This window comes from Galeopterus variegatus, unplaced genomic scaffold, assembly GCF_000696425.1.
Source record: "Galeopterus variegatus unplaced genomic scaffold, G_variegatus-3.0.2 Scaffold46, whole genome shotgun sequence".
NCBI classification, from domain to species: domain Eukaryota; kingdom Metazoa; phylum Chordata; class Mammalia; order Dermoptera; family Cynocephalidae; genus Galeopterus; species Galeopterus variegatus.
The window spans coordinates 1,307,586-1,329,136 of record NW_007726157.1 but is presented as its reverse complement, the minus strand read 5'-3'; the positions used below and the strand labels follow the sequence as shown (position 1 = coordinate 1,329,136).

Below are 21,551 nucleotides of genomic sequence, written 5' to 3'. Positions count from 1 at the left end.
GCTAAAAAGCCATGGGAATGGGATTTATTTTTATAGTTCCTTTTGCCCCCACCTGCAGACTAGCATGAACTCCCTACCAAAGGCTATCTGCTTCTTCTGTTTACTCTCCAGTATCTCCAAATAGTTGCCTTGGTATAACATTCAGGTTTTATAGTTGCATTCTGCAGGAAGTGCCATCCAGTAAGGTCTTAGTCTGTCATACCTAGAAGTGGAAGTTAATTCATTTCTTAAAAGTTTAGTTATCAGGGGCTGGCCAGTTAGCTCAATTGTTTAGAGTATGGTGCTGATAACACCAAGGTCCAGGACTCAATACCTATACCGGCCAGCCACCAAAAAGAAAAAAGTTTAGACAGCAAATCACAAACTCTCTACAAAGATACAGTTTTATTAATGAAAAGGAACCTTAAGTGAGGCTTACAAACTGTTGTCAAGTATAAACCCTCATAAGATCTATTCAGATAACAAATAATCTGAACATCGATCCACGTGCCTTCAGTATTTACTATGTGCTTACTACTATGTTACGGTAAGCCACAGAATGGTCTTCACAAGAGAATGTGAACAAAAAGACTAAGGAAAACATAACTCGAGGTAAACAATGGAATGTTGGGAGCAAGGCAAGATAAAGTAATACTATGAGTAACATTATAATAATAGAATCCAATGTTAGACATAGAATAGAGCATGATGTAGTAGGTTATAATCAGTTTAGTGAAGAACAGGGGCTTCTGAAGAAATCAGTATCAACAAAAGGAATCCTTTGAACTAATGTATACACTGTGCCCTCCAGTCAAAGACTTTCTAGAAGCCAGAACCCCTGGGAAAAAGATGCTTATTCTTCCATAAGAAGTACCCATCTAAATTCACTCGCACAAGTCCCCTTCTTCTGAGAGAAAAGCAGGTGCAACCACATACCCTGTTCTTCCCAGTGTACCCATTATCTGATTCCCCCTCCCCTCCTACCACCTAAGACTCAACAGCTAACAGGGCAATTGAGAGTATTTATTTATTTTTATAAATATGGGAACTTTTAAGATTTCTAATAGGCTTGAAAAGCTTATTCTCTTAGGCAATTAAAACCTACTTCTTCATTCTTATATGCATATACTTATTTGAGCTATTTATGCAGTGTCTTGTTCCAATACGGATATAAAGTAACTAATTAAAAAGAATATAACCTTGCAAGGTAACAAAACAAAACAAAAACTTTAAATGTATATAAAAATAGAGCAGAAAAAAAAATAAGCGTAAAAAAGATGGAGTATTTATTTGTACAAATATGTACAGAAAACCCTTTCATAGAGAGTAAAGTCTTTTGCTTTGTTTCTTCAGTTTTGCAGAATCAAAAATAGTAGGGTCTGAATTATAAGTTATTCTATTTAAAAATGTGTATATTTTCAATATTCATATTGTAGCTAAAACCTAGTATTACTAAATATAATCTAATAATAGAAAAAGTTTATCATAAAAAGTGCAAGTAAGAGGAAAAGGAAATGCTATATTTACTCATACGTACTCATATGCACATTTTATATTGGTTCATATGATAAAAATTATTTCTAATACAACATATGGGCAGACACCTACAACATATGGGTAACCTCAACATAAAGGTTAAAGATAAAAACTCTTACAACTAACAGGCTAATTGTTTTAATATAATTAAATAGCTCTTACTGAGTCGTACAGAATTAAAAATGATTTTAATATAAAATATCACATCAATATGTCTTTAAAACATAACAGATCTTAAATAAAATATGCAACATATTTTACAATAAGCACCTAACTATATTTTGCTAACTTTCTCAGGTTTTAGTGAGCCCACTGTAAACAAATCTGTGCCAGTCTATAATCAACTGGAAAGTCATGCCCCAAACTATTTAGTTCCTAGAGTTTCAGAAGGACTCTATTTTAACACATCTTATCAGTAATGTGGTCCAGAATGATAGTTACTAGTCACACTTATATTTACATGTATTTATATATTCACATTTTAAAATAATTTAATTAAAATTAGACACAATTAAGAATTCAGTTTCTAAGTCACATTAGTCGCACTTCAAGTGCTGAAAAGCCACATGTGGCTTGTGACTACCATACTGGGCAGTGCAGATATAGAACATTTCCATTATTTCAAAATCTCTTGGATAGCACTAGTCTAGAGGTATGGCCCAGAAGCCAGAGTAAGACTGATCTGGAAGACTGAAAGATTCCAATTAGCTAAACCTCTAGAATGTCTTTCTCCATTAATATTTATTTAGTGAGCTGCTACATTCACAGCAATGAATTAGTACATATCTTATAGTAATGTAAATTCTGTAGCAACATGTTGTATCTCATTATATTAGCATTCTTCCTATGAAGTATTTTTCAGAATTAAGAACATAGGAAATTCAGATCCTATAAGATCATGTCTTTGATATACTTGTGATCACAGCAAGGATATGAGTATTCATTTAATGAATATAGTTATACATTAAAATTTACACTTTTTGAGAAGGTATAAAATATAGTGTAAGAAAAGTTAGTATGATATATCATAGGACCCAGCAGTGTGCTTTTACACGGAAAACTGCCAAGCATCCAGGCAAACTACATAATAATTTCCAAATATCAGATAAGTTACCTGACTAAAAGTAGAAAAAGATAAACTAAATAAGAGCTTTGGAAATGCAAAAAGGAGACACAGGAAACATTAATTCTGTGGCAAGCAGATAGTTCCATTCAAAGATTTTCAGTTATTTTAATAAATATTTGTCATCTTCTGAATGTAATAGTGACTACTAAGGTTGTTAGCCAATATTTAAAATGTCTCATTTACTGTGTAGTCATTATACACAAGGCCATATTTAAGTAAAGAAATCTGCACATTTTTCATTGCCAAAATATGTCAAGGTTAGAAACAGATGTTTCATTTTTTTCTGCCAAAAATGTGAACATACAATATGTTTATCATATCAAACCTCAAAATTTACATATAAGTAAGGCAATTAAGCAGACAGAAAGCAGATATCAATAATTGGATGGATAATTCTGAAAATGTTATTTGTGTATCTTATACAGAGAAAATGAAAAACTACTTCACATTTTAAAAAAATAATGAATTTTAAAAGAAACAGATTTTCCCTCCACAGGTTGACTTACTGAATCATTCCGACCAAAAAAGGTATATATTGCATACAGGTAATAATCAAACAGCTGAGACATGAAATGGATGACATCAAAGGCAATTGGCTTAAGAATGTTCATCATCTGCATATATTTACCTGAAAAAAAGAATTTCAAAAATCAAGCAGAACGAATTTAAAATCTGTTAGTCTATAATTATAAAAAGACAATAAAAATACTATACTAAAATATTTAAATAAAATGAAATACTGCAATCTTCAGTCACATTAACCATGTTTCAAGAACTCAGTAATCACACATGGATAGTGGCTACTGTATTGAATAGCACAGATTACAGACAGCTCCACCATCTCGGAAAGTTCTATTGGGCAACCCTGATATAAATAGTACCTACTATGATGTTATCCTATTATGATATTTTAGTGTTTGTCATATTTTTATGAAAGTACTACACTCTTCTACAAGTGACACTGTACTAACATGAAACATAGTTAATGGTTTCTAGGAGATTTCATTTAAAATAATCTCTCCAAAAATGTTTAAGTGTAATAAAGTAAAATACAACATACCTGAGAAAAAGCGTTTTTTCATAAGCTTATAACGCACTAGCAAAAGTAAGAAAGCAAGAGGAAAAGGACACATGGTAGATACTGTCCCTTCCCCGAATCCTAGCCCTGTGAAATCTTGTGTCAGAGGCCAAGAACATTTCTTTATCACTACATCACTCAAAAGCTCAATACTCTCAAAGTGCCAAAAACATATCCTCCTCATTCCTTCCTTTGGGAGATGCCGATATTCCATTCTCTTTCCTCTCAACATATGAACAGAGAGAGTCATAGAAAAAATTTTAAAAACCAAAATTCACAAACTTGCTAATATAATGTATTTGAAGGGCACATGACAGACGGGCTGAATCAAATATCACGTAACAACTACAAGTACCTAATTCTGTTTCTTTTTTATGAGAAATAATAGGGAAAGAAGAATATCTATTTAAAATGCTCTACATCATCTTCTGTTGAAGATGTTAAGAAAGCCCATTTGCTTAATTTCCAAATGAGCAAATAATTCAGGAATTGGCTCCACTTCAAGTTAACTGTTATAAATTTTAAATTGGTACTACTGAAGACATCACAGCTCAAGAGAAAACACATTAACTGAAGTAGGAGAAATGATAAATTTACTGTAATGAAAATGTCTACAATCAAAACTATTTCTTCATCTAAAACTCAGTACATCTGTCTTAATTTATGTGAGAGATGATTCTAAATAATAGTCGGATGGTCAGAAAGAGAAACAAACACAATTATATATCAAGAAAAAATAAAAAGCATTCAACTCTGATTCTATTCTTACTTCCCATTTAGTCTTTTGCTTCAGAATCATCTTTCACATTTATTTCCACACATTCAGACATTTTTTTTTAAAAATCACATTTGAAAAATATTTGAAAGATATGCTCCTAGAACATTCTGGATCATAATGCAGATTTTTCTTCTACAAACATAAGATTACTTAAGCTGCAATTAGTTAACACATAAAGTACTATGACACTGGGATAAAAAAATGAAAAAATATTATATTGCATTACTTTAATCAGTAAAAGTAAAACAGAGATAAGTGGAAAAGTTAGGATGCAAATAACCAGGCTGATTTATATCTAGAATACAAAGCTCTTCTCCAATCCTAATAAGATTAACCATTGTACTTATACTTGAGAAAGGATGTAACAATGGATTACTAATAGGCAAAGGCTATTTTAAATGGGTATTCAGAAGAAAAAAAACTAGGTGTTCCTCAACACTCTGAGAAAAGAAATTTAAACATAATGATATACATTCATTCATCAAACACTTTTTGAAGGCTTACTGTGTACTTGGCCTTGTATTCAACCACAAGGAATTACACAAGAGTCCCAGCTCTCGCACATTAAAAGGTCATACACGGAAGTCAACAACTAATAAGCAGACCTCCAGTATACTGCAGTGAGAAGCACACACAGCATGCTTTGGGGACTCTGAGGAAGGTTTCTAATAGGACCCAGGTAACCAGAAAAGGCATCTCTTCCCAAATTATCAACTGCAAGAGGTTTCTATTCCTGCTTCCAAGCTATATTACAGCAAACCCTTGAACAACATGGGTTTGAACTGCAGGGGTCCACTTATACCCACATTTTTTTTTCAATAAATGCACTGAAAAATGTCTGGTTAGGTATACCCCTAACCAGTTAAGTAGCCTACCTACCAGTACTTGACTACTACTTAAGTAATGAAATCTTAGATATTGCTATTAAGATAATTATAATATATGCAATAGGGAAAAGTACAGTTGGCCCTCCAAATCTGCAGGTTCTACGTCCACAAATCCAAGCAATCTGAGATGGAAAATAAACAAAAAATAAAAAATAACTATACAACATTAAAAAATAATACCAATAAAAAAATAATAGAGTATAACAACTATTTACATAGCACTTACATTGTATTAGGCATCACAGGCAATCTAGAGATGTTTTAAAGTATATGGGAGGATGTTCCTAAGTTATATGCAAATACTGCCATCATTTCACATCAGGGACATGAGTACCAGAGGATTTTGGCATCTGTGGGGATCTTGGAACCAATCCCCTGGGGATACTGAGGTGCAACTGTAATTATAATTATGATTAATGCAACAGAGAGAAGTATGGGATGTTACATAAAGAGAACCTAACCTAATCTGGAAATGAGAAAAGGCTTCACAGGGGAAGCACTGTTTAAATTCTCTCATCCCAAATCTAGACCATGGGGAAAAGAAACACAGAGGGGCTGGCAGAAAAACCAAACATGCAGCACTGACAAGAACTAGAAACAGGACAGTGAACAGGGAGCCTGCCTCAGCCACCTCATCAGTGGGAGACAGAGAGAGGAGTGTGGTTACCACATGAATGGTGGCCTAGGGGAATTCAATGAGACAGCCACACCTCCAGTGTAGAGGAGAGAATAAATAAATGGGGTAAAGAGAAATGCTGGGAGAGTGAGGGGAAATTTCTCCCATTGTGGACTGTGACAAGAGAGGATAAAGAGTTTCTCCAATATTAAGAATTTTAAAAATTAAGGTTTGTCAGTTCAACATATATTAGACACCTGCAAAGTGAAAAGCATTTGGCTCAGTGCTACATAAAGATGCCGCAAAATGGCTCAGATGCTCTTCTTGTCTGTAGGAGCTTACAGTCTGATGGGGCAAGAGCAAGAATAGAATCTAAGTTGGAACGATGTTCATTATTCTCACTACAGTGCACTAATTTGAGAAATCATCAATAGATATAAATAGCATTATAAGGCATAAGAGCATATATAAAGGCAAACTGTTAATGCTATAAATGAGGCATAAAGGAAAGGAATGAATAATTCAGCTTGGGCAATTTAGAAAAAGTATTGAATAATGAAGTGAAAACTGGAGTAAAAATTAACCTAAGTGCCTGGCTATCCATTTTTATTCTGTAATTTGAATATTATCTTAGCCCCCAAAATCTCCAATTTCATTTTCTTATGACATGTACTGAGGAATGGTGCTTCTTGGATTGTCCTCTCAAAACATAATGTCCTATACACAGCTAGCAACTCAAAAAATATTTTAAAACTGTTTAAAAACATAAATTCTTATAAACAGTAAAATATGAAGGTACTTCAAAAAATTCATGGAAAAACAGAACTAAAATATAATACAAATTTTTCCATGAACATTTTTTGAAGTACCCTCTATATAAATAATATAATAAATTACAATATTATACAGTATATAATTTTATTAATATAGTTATATGACAATATCATTATTAATATGTTATAAACAGAAATATTGCAATGTGTAATCTAAATTAAAGAGAATGATTATTTTTTTCCTGAAACATTACATATGAAAACATTAAGTCACTTAAAAGACTTTTAATCATAAAACAAGGTTTTAAAATTTTTAAATGAACAAAAATTGTATTGTGATACTTCTGTAAGATTGCACTTATAATTTCATAGAACTCAATAACCTGATCCTAATACCTGAAATAAAAATATTTTGAAAACAATTGACACGATTACTTGCATTCGTAAAAAAACAAAAGAAACTACCATTTGTATTACCTGTTATACAATCAAGAATTTCCCTGTATTTAAACACACATTGTTTTACATTTTAATTAGAAAAATATAGAAAGGAACTAATGGTTCTCAAAGTTTGGTCCCTGGATGACCAATGGCATAGATCATCATAAAGGACTGATAAAGCATAGCCCTTCTTCCTTCTTGACAGGCCCTCATCCCTTGGTTTTCAAGATGACCTCTTTACCTCCTAATTTTTTTCCTGCCTCTCTACTATTCACGCATGACCTCCTTTACAGGCTTCTCTTGCTGTCTGCCCCTCCAATGTATCCACATCCCCTGCTACTCCCTAGGTTCTGACCCAGCTATCTTGTGTTTATATTCTTATGTGTTCTATGAAGGTGGAAGCATCCAAAATTGGATGATGCAATGTTGCTGAGAAACTGGGAAAAGAGATACTCTGACATAGTTGGTGAATGGGTAAACTTACAGACCTCTTTAGTAACCTTCATTGGTAAATTGGGACACCCACCAAACCTGAAAATACGTACTCTTTGCTCCAGCCAGAGGAAGTATCTATAGGAATTTATCCTTCAGCTGTATTTGTATATAAACAAAGATATTTCTTCAAGAATATGTGCTGTGGCATTGTTTGTAGTATCAAATGACTTGAAACAACTTAAAAGTTCAAAAACAGAGAACTTGTAAAATAGTGGTACATCTATACAACAGGACCATGAAAAAGTATAAGATCTATACATACTAAGATATGTAATATCTTAAGGTATTTTAAGTATAACCTTAAGATACTTGAAGTGAAAAAAGCCAGATGAAGAACAGTATATACAGTGGGATCCAATTTTTGAAACAAACAAAAACAAAAACCAGGGGTGAAGAGATAGATATATTTAAATATATTTGTAAAAGCATACTAATATTTCCAAAAGAAAACAGGAGAAACCGTAGTTTTCTCTGAGAAAGGAGACTTGGGGCTTTGTTTATACCTTGGGGTATTTTAACTTTTAACCATTTTCATGCATTATCTTTCAATTTAAAATACTCAATGATAAAATAATATTAATGCCCCACCAAGAAGAATGTGCCAATGAAGGATAAGGAGTGGATCTCTTCCCTCCCATTTCTGTGTTCTCTCCCCCACACAAGCTGCAGCCCAGCCACACTATGCCTAAATATCCCTCAGATGTACATATTCTAGTTTCATTTTAAATCCTGATGCATGTGCCAATGTGTATTTTTTTTCCAGCTACTAAAGTAATAATTTTGTGCTGTAGGGTCTGTAGTTGTTACAAGAATGGGGGCAACCTATCTCATCTCCTTCCCCTAAGACCTGCCATATCTGCTCAAATGAGAGCTGCTTCCAGGAAGAACCTTGAACACCAAGGCTTTTTTGGTGATGAGATACATTCCCTAAAATTTCTCAGACTCTGGAAAAGATCGTCAAGCTAACAGGATTTTCCTTTTAAATGAGCAAGTGTTCTGATTAGTTCTTGGCACTAGTGGAAAGTCTCCCTGAGCCTTTCTAAAAGATTTAGGTACCCACCTGGGGCTAGGAGCCCCATTAACACTCTTTTGTTTAATCTCTCCTAATTATCTGCCAAGTAAATACGCCTTGAAAATGACATTTTGAATAAGCCTTTCATGTTCAAAAATATTTTTCCCAAGAACTCAACAACTAGTTCCTTCAACTTCCCAGGCACCAAAATTAATATATCTTGTTTATACAAGTGTACTTCTCTCTTTGTAAGAAGAGGCATTACCTTTGCCAGTGTGTGTGTTTGTATGTATGTATGTATGTATGTATTTATACAATTGTACTTCTCTTTGTAAGAAGAGGCATTACCTTTGCCAGTGTGTGTGTTTGTATGTATGTATGTATGTATGTATGTATTTATACAATTGTACTTCTCTTTGTAAGAAGAGGCATTACCTTTGCCAGTGTGTGTGTTTGTATGTATGTATGTATGTATGTATTTATTTATACAAGTGTACTTCTCTTTGTAAGAAGAGGCATTACCTTTGCCAGTGTGCGTGTTTGTATGTTTGTATGTATGTATGTATGTATTTATTTATACAAGTGTACTTCTCTTTGTAAGAAGAGGCATTACCTTTGCCAGTGTGCGTGTTTGTATGTTTGTATGTATGTATGTATGTATTATTTCCCTATTTATTTATTTATTTATTTATTTATTTGGCTGCTGGTTGGCATGGAGATCTGAACCCTGACATTGCTGTTACAAGGCTGCGCTCTAACCAGCTGAGCTTCCTAGCTGGCCCCCAGCTTATAATTTTCAAGTACTATGTGCAATAACAACAGGGGAAAGAATAGTGCATTTACTACTTGGGGACCCCTGAGTAACTGGTTCCCTTAAAGTTCTATTTTATGAATAGAACTAGAAACAGGACAGTGAACAGGGAGCCTGCCTCAGCCACCTCATCAGTGGGAGACAGAGAGAGGAGTGTAGAAACTGAAGAAAAAGACATTTCAGGGAGAGAGAAAGTGATAGGCATAAAAGTCTACTGGGGAGACGTCAGGAATATTAGCAGCACCTTATGCTGGCCCTAAATGAGAAGACATGAAAGATAAATTGTCATACTCGACATTGTTTCCTAACTGCAACTCTAGTAAAAGATATAGGGAGAAGGTTGAAATTACAATGATCATAATCTCTTGACTAAGTAAGGTTTTATTCAGGACTGTGCCCTGTTTTATAGGGCTGATAAGCCAAAGGACCGTAAGAAGAAAGCATCTTTTCTCAGTTTCTATAAATCCATTGTTAAAAAATAATGTCCACTATGTCAATCAGTAATCTTCTGAAATTAGCACTAAGAGCATATTTCTACCATTATTAAGGGCAAGTATTCTTTTCATAGATAATGAGAATAGCAGAATACATTGTTTCTTCAATTTCCTTATGCCTACCAAGAAGGCACTTGATGTCGGCATTTAACTGAATGAAACATGATATCTCCCCCTCCTCAATTTTGGTTTAGCCTTACATTTTATTTGATTTTATTTTAATGAATATATGCCTTTTAGAGTAAAAAGTAACATGACTACCTCTAGTCCCTTTTGAACTGGGTAAGGTAAAAAATATAAACAACTACTTAGGTAAAAAATATAAACAACTACTTACATTGCTTGTATTATTTTTCCCAATTATCCTTTCCCAATTATCCACTACCCCCATTTCCTGAAAGAGCATTATACATCCCTGTCTGCTTCCCTTGACTTGCAGTGCTTCCTTGGGCAGAAGCCTACTTCTCCCTGACTTGCTTTGGCCAGTGACATGTCAGAGGAAGTCAAGGGTGCCACATCAGAGGAGAGGCATTAAGAATCATAACATGGTTCGGTTCTTGCTCCCTTCCCCATGTTCCAGATCAGTGCTATTCTTTCAGCCTGCATCTTGGAATGAAGAGACAGGTGGAGCACAGCTACAGATGACCAGGAGCCAATGCGCATCATGGGCGAAAAATAAACCTTTGTGATTGAAAACCACTGATACGTCAGGGTTGTTTTTTACTTCAACATAACCTAGCAAACGCTGAGTATATCAAACTGCATCTCCAGTAGTGTGTTCAGACATGGAAAACTTCTGAGTCTAGAAGACTAAGGAGGATGACGAGAATTCTGAATTTCTATCAGTAAGGACCAGACAAGGGAACTGAAGCACACTGAGCCTGAAAAATGGATTGGGGGTTATAGGGCAGGAAGAAAGGAAGGACAGGATATCTACCACCACACATCGGAAACATGACCACATGGAAGAACAGGAGAAAAAAGCAGACTCACTCTTTTTGCTTTTAAGGGCAGAACTAAGACCAACAGAATTAGAGAGAGAGAGAGAGAGTGAGAGAGAAATTTCGGTTGATTATAGGGAAGAGATTTCTAGCATGAGATCAGTCTACGGTAGAATGAGTAGTCTCACAAAATAATGTGCTTCCAGTGACCTCTCATCACCCTTCTGATTCTAATTCTATAAATTCTAGAGAGTAACTCATGACACTATGTTCAATTAGCTCCCCTGGATACAGAAGAAAAGCTAATTTCCCTGGCAATAATTAGCCACAGAATAGCTTTTTAGAATCTGTCATTTTTCCGTGCATCAAGAAAATTTTCTTTTCCTCTCAATTCGTTATTACTTTTACATATTTGTTCTAAAGAAGGTAAGACTACTAAAAAACATTTTGTACATTTTATCCTATTCGTTAATGAAATGTAGAGATTATCTTAAAGAACAAAGACCATTTCATCAGGGCTAAGATTAGTCAAACTAGGCAACAGATGAATATCATCTCCATAAATAGAATATACAGATTTTTACAGACAACCACTAAAAGTCTTAATTGGTATAGATGACAACTAATGTGAGAAGATATCTCTATAACTTATTTGTCAAATGTGCAGACCTATTCGTGGGATATAAAGGCTGAGAACATTGTAAGATACTGAAATACTGACATTAAAAAATCCATATGATTCTCAAACATGAATATTTAAAATAGTATTCCTTCTGTTGTTTGCCTTCTACAAAATCAATAAAGGTCTTATCTGTAATAAGAACAACACTTTCTATGATGTGAACATCTAGCTTATAAAACCCTTGTTTCTGAAAAAGCCAGAAAATCACTATTCATTCTGCCTATCTGACAGGAAGACTGTGAAGATCCATGAAACAATTAAGTAGAAAAATATTGTGTAAATGCGAAACTGTTACTATCATCATCCCACATGTACCTCTAACTCACCTAGAGAATTTTTCATTACATTTCAATTAATTGGAATATTTTAGAAAAATGAGATGAAAACAATAAGTAGTTAACTGAAAAAGAGAAGCTGGCATTAATACTAGTATTATGCTATTCGTAACATTTAAAATGAGAAGCACTGACATAGGATAATCTTAAATCCCTCACTCTGGAGGGGGCTCTGGTGTATACCATCCAATAAAAATTCTAAGCAAAAACCATTAAGAACAGAAATAAAGTAGCTCAACTGCTATAATTATTTTAAAAGGTATAGCTACTTACCAACAAGCCTTATTACATTCAACGTTGTATTTGTTAAAATGGGTGCATTCACTTTATTTAGACTGTAATCTGATTTCTTCCTGCTTTTTAGGGTTTCTCGAGAAACACTTAATATGGAAAGACAAAACAGAGTTGCAATTAGAGTTGTTGACTAAGAAAGCAGTAAGTCATTCAGGTTAGGATCTAGCCTTTATTTACTAATTATTTACTGAAAATCTTACTATGTGTCAGGCGGGGATACAAAGATTAACTTCTTGTCCTTACAAAATTTACAGTCCAGAGGGAAAGAGAAATAAGTAAGCAAAGAAAGAGTACTATAATGTATTTCTTTGATTCTATGACATTATTAACCATTTTAAAAAGATACATCACTTTAAAAACAATTTTTTAAAATTACATATCTAAGTGCAAATGAACCAAATTTCTTGATATTTATATATAAACATGAAAAAGATACCCTCCTTAAACATGAAAAAATACCCTCCTTAGAATCTGAATTAAGTATCTGGTATGATGGCAGAGGTGGGGCTGGGTGCAGCTCTAGATTCAAAAGAGAAGGAGAAATTATATGGTAAGTGCAAAAAAATAGAAAGAGCATGTAACAGGGTAAAGCTAAGAGAGAACACAGTGTGCTCAGAGAAGCACAAGGAGTTCCCTATGCTAGCATATGGAAGAAGTAGGCAGAGGAAAAGTGACAAGAAAGGAGGTAAGTAAAGGCCAGAACACCAAAAGCAATCAAACCCAAGGAGTACCAATCTTATCTTGAATGCAGTGGTGAGCCACAAAAATCTTTAACTAGAAAAATGGCATGATTAAATTCGTATCTAAGAAAACAATCTAAATTTGTATCTAAGAATGGATCTGAAGAAGGCATGAATGGAGACAAGAAGCCAAGGTAAGGGGCTGTTTTAATAATTTGCCACAGAGATAATTTTGGCACAAACTAGGATGCTAGTGGTGAAGTACAAGAAAAATTGATAAATTCAAGACACACAAGTTGGAATTGACAGAAACTATTAACTGGCTTCAGCTAGTAATTCACATGATTCAAACTTCTTAGGGGTAATTTAGATGGTTTAGGAAGCTGCATTAACCCTAACAAAAATGGAGGTATATACACATGTACTGGCAGACACTATCTTCACTTGTTTATTTCAATTCAAATACAGCTGTCCTTCTGGCTAAAATATACCCAAAACATATCTAATGAAGAAATCCAACAAAATAGTTCTATTCAGTTCACAGTAGATCACACCTGTAGATATTTAGACGTCATACATATGTAAAAACCAATAGAAACAAATTTTACCAATTAAAATATATGCAACTACATAATTTGTTCACTTTTGAGCAAAGAATTATTTCAGTCAGGGTTTCAAGTTAATCGAGTATTAACTAGCTAGGTACCCTGAGGCTAAAGGGTAGTGAAGAGTATACTCAAATCTATCATTAAAAAGAAAGTGTACCTGTGGTCACTAAACGTCTGATAGTCATGAAATTAATTCACGTCAACACATCAGAATCAGGCCCATTTAACTGGGAGAAGGTGACAAAACATTCCAATATAATTGTCATACTTTTTAAGAGGACAATAACCACTAATAGAAAACCTTAATAGAAGGTTCAAAAGTGAACACAAATGACATTGGAAAAATAAGTGGAGACTTTCTATACTTACTAGATTGAAGCAAGAACTCCACATCCAAAACAAATGACCACTTTCCCCCTCAAGGTTTTCTGATCTATGTGAAGCATGTATTGCCCCCAAATGCAGCACATTGATTTTGTAAATCTAAAGTTTCTTGCTTCTGCAAAAACTTTTGTTCTCTAAATCAAAAATTCTTTGGTTACCCCCAATATTTTCATCAAGGTAATAAATTATTTTTAAAAAGATCTGAAAACATGACTATTTAGCTTTGTGACACCATTTTTTAAAAAAAGAATCAGAATCTTACTGCAAAAAACAATGTCAGACAAACTGTATAAATCAAAAGAAACACTACTTTAAAACTGCTCTTTTAAGCCATTTAAAAATTTTAAAATGTTAAACCAATGTTTTTTTTTTTTTTTTTTTTTTTTTTTGTCTTTTTCCGTGTCCGGCAACGGATCGCAACCCTCAGTGTTGCCCCCGTACCAGACCGGGGACCGGCAACGGGATTGCAACCCTCGGTGTTGCTCCCGCGCCTCGCTCAGCCAGTGAGCGGGAACCGGTCTGTATGTGGGATCCGAACCCTCGGGCGGGAGCGCCGCCGCACTTCCCAAGCGGCGCACTATCCAGTGCGCCACCGGGCCGGCCCCTAAACCAATGTTTTTCTTGACACAATAACAAATCAAACTCATAGGTAAATGAACTGATTTGTGAAATGCCAGTAAATGCTTTGCTAAATAGAAATTTTCATACAACAATGTTATTTATCCTGAAAATTCACTGTTACATAATGTAAGGAAAAATTTACATATTTAGCCTTCTGGAAATTATCTTTTAAAACATATTAACTTCTGTCATGTGATGTTATAACCACCAAAATATTTAATTTTTGTTTTTACTTAGCCTTCAAAGAAAATACTATATGTTAAGAGTACAACATAAAATGCTAAATACCATACAATCTAAGAACAGTTACCTTTTCATAGGAGCATCGCCTGTCTGCTCATCCACATAATCTCGCTTGAGTTCCTCAGGAACATCACTGTCACTGTCATACTCCTGATAGGCACTCTTTTCTTGTTCATCAGATTCATACTAAAAAGAACAAGAACACAGAACATTCAACTATGGGTAAAAAGAGCCAGCTTTCTTGATATCTTTCAACACAATAAAAGTACCCAATTTTATAAGAAATAACTAAATATACAAACATTCTTAATAATTTAGCTTTAATTTTGCCACCAAGAATATTATCCTTCTATTTTCTTCTTCATCATCCTATGTTACACAGCTCAAAAGTAAAGGGAAATAAAAATATTGTACATATTAAAGCTTGTAAATGTCCAATAAAATCAAATCCCCATATACAAAAAACAAAAACAAATACCTCACTAGACCTAAAAAGAAGAAAAGAGTGTACATTTAATATTTGTACAAAAAAAGTCTCCCAGAGGTTTCATCATACTCATTTCTAATTTGCTAATTCATTTTAAAGAGGTTAAATATCCAATTCTAGCAATCTGGAAGTTTTAATTCAGCTTAATAAATACACATAACACACATGCTGATGTTCTATCTAATTCTTCATGATGAGACTTAATTCCAAGGGCAGCTGAGAAAATTAGGTTTAACATCCAGGGACCTACTGAGAGCAAGAACAAAAATATGGATTTACTCTTGAGAGGAAGGGTGCCTTCCTAACATTTTCATCAACTTTACGGCACCATGGCCCAATGACAGCATGGGAAAGGACAGGTGAATCCATGTACAGCAAAGGAAGCAGGGGCAGCATCATCACCATCAATTAATGTTACAGATTAATATGATTAGATAATGGCTCATTATCTAAGTACTGTGCCAGGTGCTTTCATGAATTATCTCACTGAATACTAAAAACAATTCTATGAGAAAGTTTAATCCCCACGCGATAGTGGAGAAAACCAGTATAAGGACAACATGGAAAGAAATTAGTCTCCTAATTCAACAACTATTTTTTGAGAGTCTATTAAGGAAATACATTATGATAGGCCATATTTAGATATGGACCCTGATTCTCAAGGACTTACGTTGCACCTGGAAAGATTAGATCACACGTTAATAACTTTAAACAAGCATTATAGGCATCTCCTATACCTACACACAATGTGATCCTGATGACATACAGAAAGTTATTCTATACAAACAACAGCTTCCTGGTTATAACAATAGAATTTTGGGATTCTACACTACAGTAGATACTGTGAGATCCTCATTATTATTTGAGTATTCAATATTTTCAAATTTGCTTACTCTCTAAAATTTGCTTGTAACCCTAAAATCAATACGTAAGATACAGTCATGTGCCGCATAATGACAGTTAGGTCAACAACAGAATGCATATACAAAGGTGGTCCCATAAGATTATAATGGAGCTGAAAAATTCCTATCACCTAGTGATGTCATAACATCATAGAACCACAATTATTCACATGTTTGTGGTGATGCTGGTGTAAATATGTTGAGGAGGAGTGCCTAGCTCCTACCAGGTCACCCTCCCTAAGGAAGCTCAGAACTTTAAGACAGAAAGGCAAGCATTTGACACATTAGGTCTGACCCCAAGTGAAAGGATTGTTGTCTGCTTTAGAATTCTTACATTTTTAAATGATTAAATGGGGATTATGGTATTATTCTAATCCCTATTTAATAGATGAAAGTGATGCACAGAAAGACTCAGTAACATAATTAAAAGGGCCCACACTTACGCAACTAGTGGCCAGTGTAAATAATAGGAAAATGAACTGCTGTTCCCTTTCATAATACACTTTTACACAACAATTAAATCGCCTAATGATGCATTTCTCAGAACATATGCCTGTTGTTAAGTGATGTGTGACTGTATTTTTGTAGCCATTCATGGACACGTGCACAGCAGCAAAAACTGAGTTCTCCAATACACACGTTTCCAGCTGAGGGCAATGAAGGTGATGTTCTGCCTTTGTTTCAGCCCTCAAACTATAAATAAGTGTTCTTTTCATGGTCTACTTAGTGCCCTGTATTTAGTATTCTTGTGCTTTTTGTTGATGATTTTGCTCTTCCTTACAAGTAGTGCTAAAATGCTGAATGGTCCCCACGTGTAGTGCTAAAATACTGTCTAGTGTTCCTAAGTACAGAAGGCTGTGATGTGCCTTATGGAAAAAATACATATGTTAGATAAGCTTCATCTATGCAAAATTATAGTGCTGCTGGCCAGGAGTTCAATATTAATCAATCAACAATGCATAATAAATAAGGTGTCTTTAAACAGAAACACACATGATATAAGGTTATATACTGAGGGGTTGATGAAAATGTTGTGAGTAGGTGCTCGCAGGAACCTAATCCTCTATTTCCCCTAGGATCAATGGTTCAGTATTTGCTAATTCAGTGTTCACAGAAATTTTATAGAACACAAGTGCTGCAAATAATGAGAATCACATTCTATGTGAGTTTTAATGAAGAAATCACTATTATAGAAGGATAGATCATTTCAAAATAATTGGAATGACTTAATTCCTCTCAGTTTAGTCTACTTCATAGAGGCAAAATGTCACAAGGAATCACTGAATTATAATTTTTAATATGGTTTACTATGAAATGATGTAAACCATGCTAAAACATTACAATGGTATATTTTCATGGCACTATTTTAAAAAAATATATCTTCACTAAACAAAAAAGAAATTTCAAAACTAAAATTCAAAGACAAATCAACAAACAGATCTGAACAGTTTTTACTTCAGCTCCATCCAATCTAAAATAAAAATTATACTGAGTCCCTCTGGAAATTCTGAAGATCAGAAGACTCCATCAAACAACATGGTAGGCTAATAAAATATTGTGAAAACACCCAATATGTCTCTGTGAAGTAAGCATTCCCCTCATTGTAAATATGGGGAAACTGAGGATCACAATGTTAAAATAATTTGCCAAGGGCCACAAACTAATGAATAATAAAGGTGATATCAATTACCTGCTTTCAAACCCTTCCCACTAATTCACACTACCTCTAGTTAATATTGTTTTGAGCTGTTCAAAGTGTTGCTAAAACATCATACTTCTAAATCCCAAAAACATCCCTTCCAGGCAATTAAGAACACATTACTCTCTCAGATAAAGGGAAATGGAATAAAATGACTCCTAGTTCCCCAGGAATGGAGTAGAGAAAAATGTCAGATAATCTATTCCCTCACCCATCTGTCAGTACATTAAATCATATAAATATTCAGTGAAGAAACTATACTATTAGTTATCTAATAATTATCTAATAGTTATCAATTAGTTACCTGATAAGAATATAAAGTAATTTAATAAGAACATAAAGCAAAGATGAAGGCAAAATTTATTGTTCAACAGGGCAATGTCAATAAGGCATATTGTGACGTCATTATCTACACAAGTAATATCATAGGTACATAAGTATAAAGGTAGGAAGGTGGGTGGTAGATGGATAAATAAATCTACCAAATTACCTTGCTCATTGGGTATAACGCTTTTAAATAAAGAAATCTCACTTACGTTTTACTATATGTTTTAAAAACACCACATACCCCATTAGAAGCCAAGACATCTTCTGTTTCTTCATCTTTGTGGTTGGCCTGAATTTCAAATGGATTCCCACCACTACAGTACTGCTCAAACAAGGTCACTGTTTTTGAAGAAGTTGAGACTGGCTGCTTACTTGGTGAAACTGATGGGGAACGAGACTGTTCCATGAATTTAAATTCCTAGATATTAAAAAAGGAGTCAGATACCTTTTAGCAACAATAATGAGATTCAACTATGTAAACATATTCCATCAATGTAAATACAGAGTTAATAGAAAAAAAAATCCCGATCTTCAGGTTATTCACTTTTCAATCTTGCAAATTGTCTGAAGGTACAAACTTGGAAATACATGTTGGAAAGTTTTCCTAAAAACAACTCAGTCAATGATATCACTTAAACCAGTGTCATCTGCATCAAGCTACTTTTGTCTTACTTTAAAAAAGTGAACAGAAAAATTTTGAAAATAACTTAAGAAATTTGAATGATATCTTCCAAAAATTTTAACATAGCAGCAAAAGTCCTAGGATACAGTTTTAATTAATAAAGTCATTTATAGAAACTAATTGTTGTCAAGTCAAACGTCTTGCTTACTCATTTGCTTGTACCATTAAAATATTCTATACAAGGGCCGGCCCGGTGGCGCACTGGATGGGTGCGCCGCTTGGGAAGCGCGGCGGTGCTCCCGCCCGAGGGTTCGGATCCCACATGCAGACCGGTTCCCGCTCACTGGCTGAGCGAGGGGCGAGAGCAACACCAAGGGTTGCAATCCCGTTGTCGGTCCCCGGTCCGGTACGGGGGCAACACTGAGGGTTGCGATCCGTTGCCGGACATGGAAAAAGACAAAATATATATATATATATATTCTATACAAATAAAAAATAAAGCATGAAGTATATATATCTTTATGTAATAAGATATATTAATATATCTTTATATTAATGTCTATGAACTTTCTTTTATTTTTCTTTATATACCAAGAAGCAGGCAACACAAACACACATGCTAAGGCCAGATTATGTGGCTTCTACTTGTAGCTTGCTATTAACCCACTATATTCCATTAATTTCCCTTATAATGTTGAGAATGTCAGCTGGCTTCTCTAAAGCCTCAATTTCCTTATCTGTAAAATAAGAGGATCAATCTAGATTGAAAGAATCACAAATGCTAAAGAGTTGTAACCCCTGGCCCAAATCATGCATTATCCAGATGAAGCAACTGAGGCAGTCTGGAGCCATTTAGTGCCAAGTTCAACACCACACAGCTAATTAGAGGAAAAGCTGAAATCATCTCTAAAGTTCCTTTGAATTACAAAACTCTCAATTTGATGATATATCACAAAAATTTAATAAACATTTTTCTCATATATAAAAAGGTTAAACCCAAATTTCAATTTTTTCATATTCAATGGCATTCTTAAAAAGTGTTCTTAAATTCTTAAAAGGCACATTGGCTTGTTAAGTTTTAAATGATGTGTTTATTTTCTTTTTAAATTTCAACTACATGTTAAATCAGATCCATCATAATGCCTAAGAATCATGAGCAAGGGGTAAATATAAATTAAGAGATAACCAAATCCACAGGAATACGAAGTGAACACTAAGTTGTGAATAGTTTTCAATGTACCTACTTTAAAGGAGATAATGTTCACCTGGATGGGAGCATTTCAATGTGCCTCTTAAGTCTGTACACCAAGTATACGTACAAAAACACACTTAATTTGATGGTTAAATAAAAATTCAAATAAAACTATTTAAATAGATATTCTATAATTTATGTTAAACTTATAATTCTATATAACATTAAGGAATTACCTTAATTCTTTTAAAGTTCTTAAATTCTATGTTAATTTAATGTTAATTATGTTATTTTATTAGCACTAATTAAAATTAATGTCAGTTTACTATCTTTAAAGCATTTAGTAATCAACATTTTTCAGTGTTTTTAATATTTCCATATTAAGAAATCAATATAATAGAACTGGATAAGAGGTAACCTAGTACATAATATAGGCATAAAGATAAAAGATAAGCTATTACACAATATCCCTATCAAAAAATTTCTACAGATGTATTCCTTAAATTTATCCAGAATAAGAAAATTGCTCGAGAAAGCCATTCCTTCCAAAGGCAAAAACTAAACATGCTGTACTTTCTAAACCAGGATCTAAGTATATGCTTTGCATTTTGACATTTGGTATTTGTAGGACACAAACTTTTACACAAGAATATTTATCTACAATGTGCTTCAACCAAGGGAAATATCAAACCAATTAAAGACTCTTTTCACAGATTGCTGATTCTATAAGGAATCAACGAATCAATTAACTAATAAAGATTAGTTAAGAATATTTTTTATAAGTGCCTCTTTTGGGCCGGCCCGGTGGCGCACTGCTACAGTGCGCCGCTTGGGAGCGCAGCGGCGCTCCTGCCGAGGGTTCGGATCCCACATACAGACCGGTTCCCACTCACTGGCTGAGCGAGGTGCGGACGCAACACCGAGGGTTGTGATCCCGTTGCCGGCCCCAGCCCGGTATGGGCGTGACACTGAGGGTTGCGATCCGTTGCCGGTCACAAATAAAGACAAAAAGGAAAAAAAAAAAGTGCCTCTTTTATTTCAGAGGCATTATCTCATTTCAGTCAAGTTTATGCAGTATAAATTAAGACCTATTAGTTCTATTAGTAGAAATGACAAATATTCTACAAATATAAATAAGCAATTTTATTAAACAATACCCAAATATAACTGATAAATTTTCTGCAAAATTTAAATAGAAAAGTAGACCTTCTTCTGAATTCAAAAGAAAAAACATCATTATAACAGACTTTTGGAAGATATAACAAATACAATTTTTTTTTTTTTTTTTTGAAGTTCCTACAACAAGCAAATGGAAAGGACATGCCTGGGTGGGTGGGGGGAGAGGGAGGAGGGAGGGAGGTTTCGGTGATGGGACATAATAATCAACTACATTGTATATTGACAAAATAAAAAAATAATTAAAAAAAAAAAAAAAAACAGACTTTTAGGGAAAAGTTTTCCTGAAGTGTGTAAACTGAATTTTGTAAAGACACAGATTTTCACATCCC

General features: G+C 34.2%; 1 protein-coding gene across 1 annotated transcript in view; it reads right to left on the bottom strand.

Moving 5' to 3' along the window:
* The window catches only part of CCDC132 (coiled-coil domain containing 132), a 121,419-nt gene that overhangs the window by 27,694 nt on the left and 72,174 nt on the right, over window positions 1–21,551 (bottom strand). The window contains exons 18-21 of the mRNA XM_008572376.1: window positions 18,471–18,647; window positions 14,882–15,000; window positions 12,258–12,364; window positions 3,148–3,269 (exon numbers count right to left, since the gene is read on the bottom strand). Coding sequence (XP_008570598.1) covers window positions 3,148–3,269; window positions 12,258–12,364; window positions 14,882–15,000; window positions 18,471–18,647 — 525 coding nt within the window. The remainder of the gene's footprint in view (window positions 1–3,147; window positions 3,270–12,257; window positions 12,365–14,881; window positions 15,001–18,470; window positions 18,648–21,551) is intronic.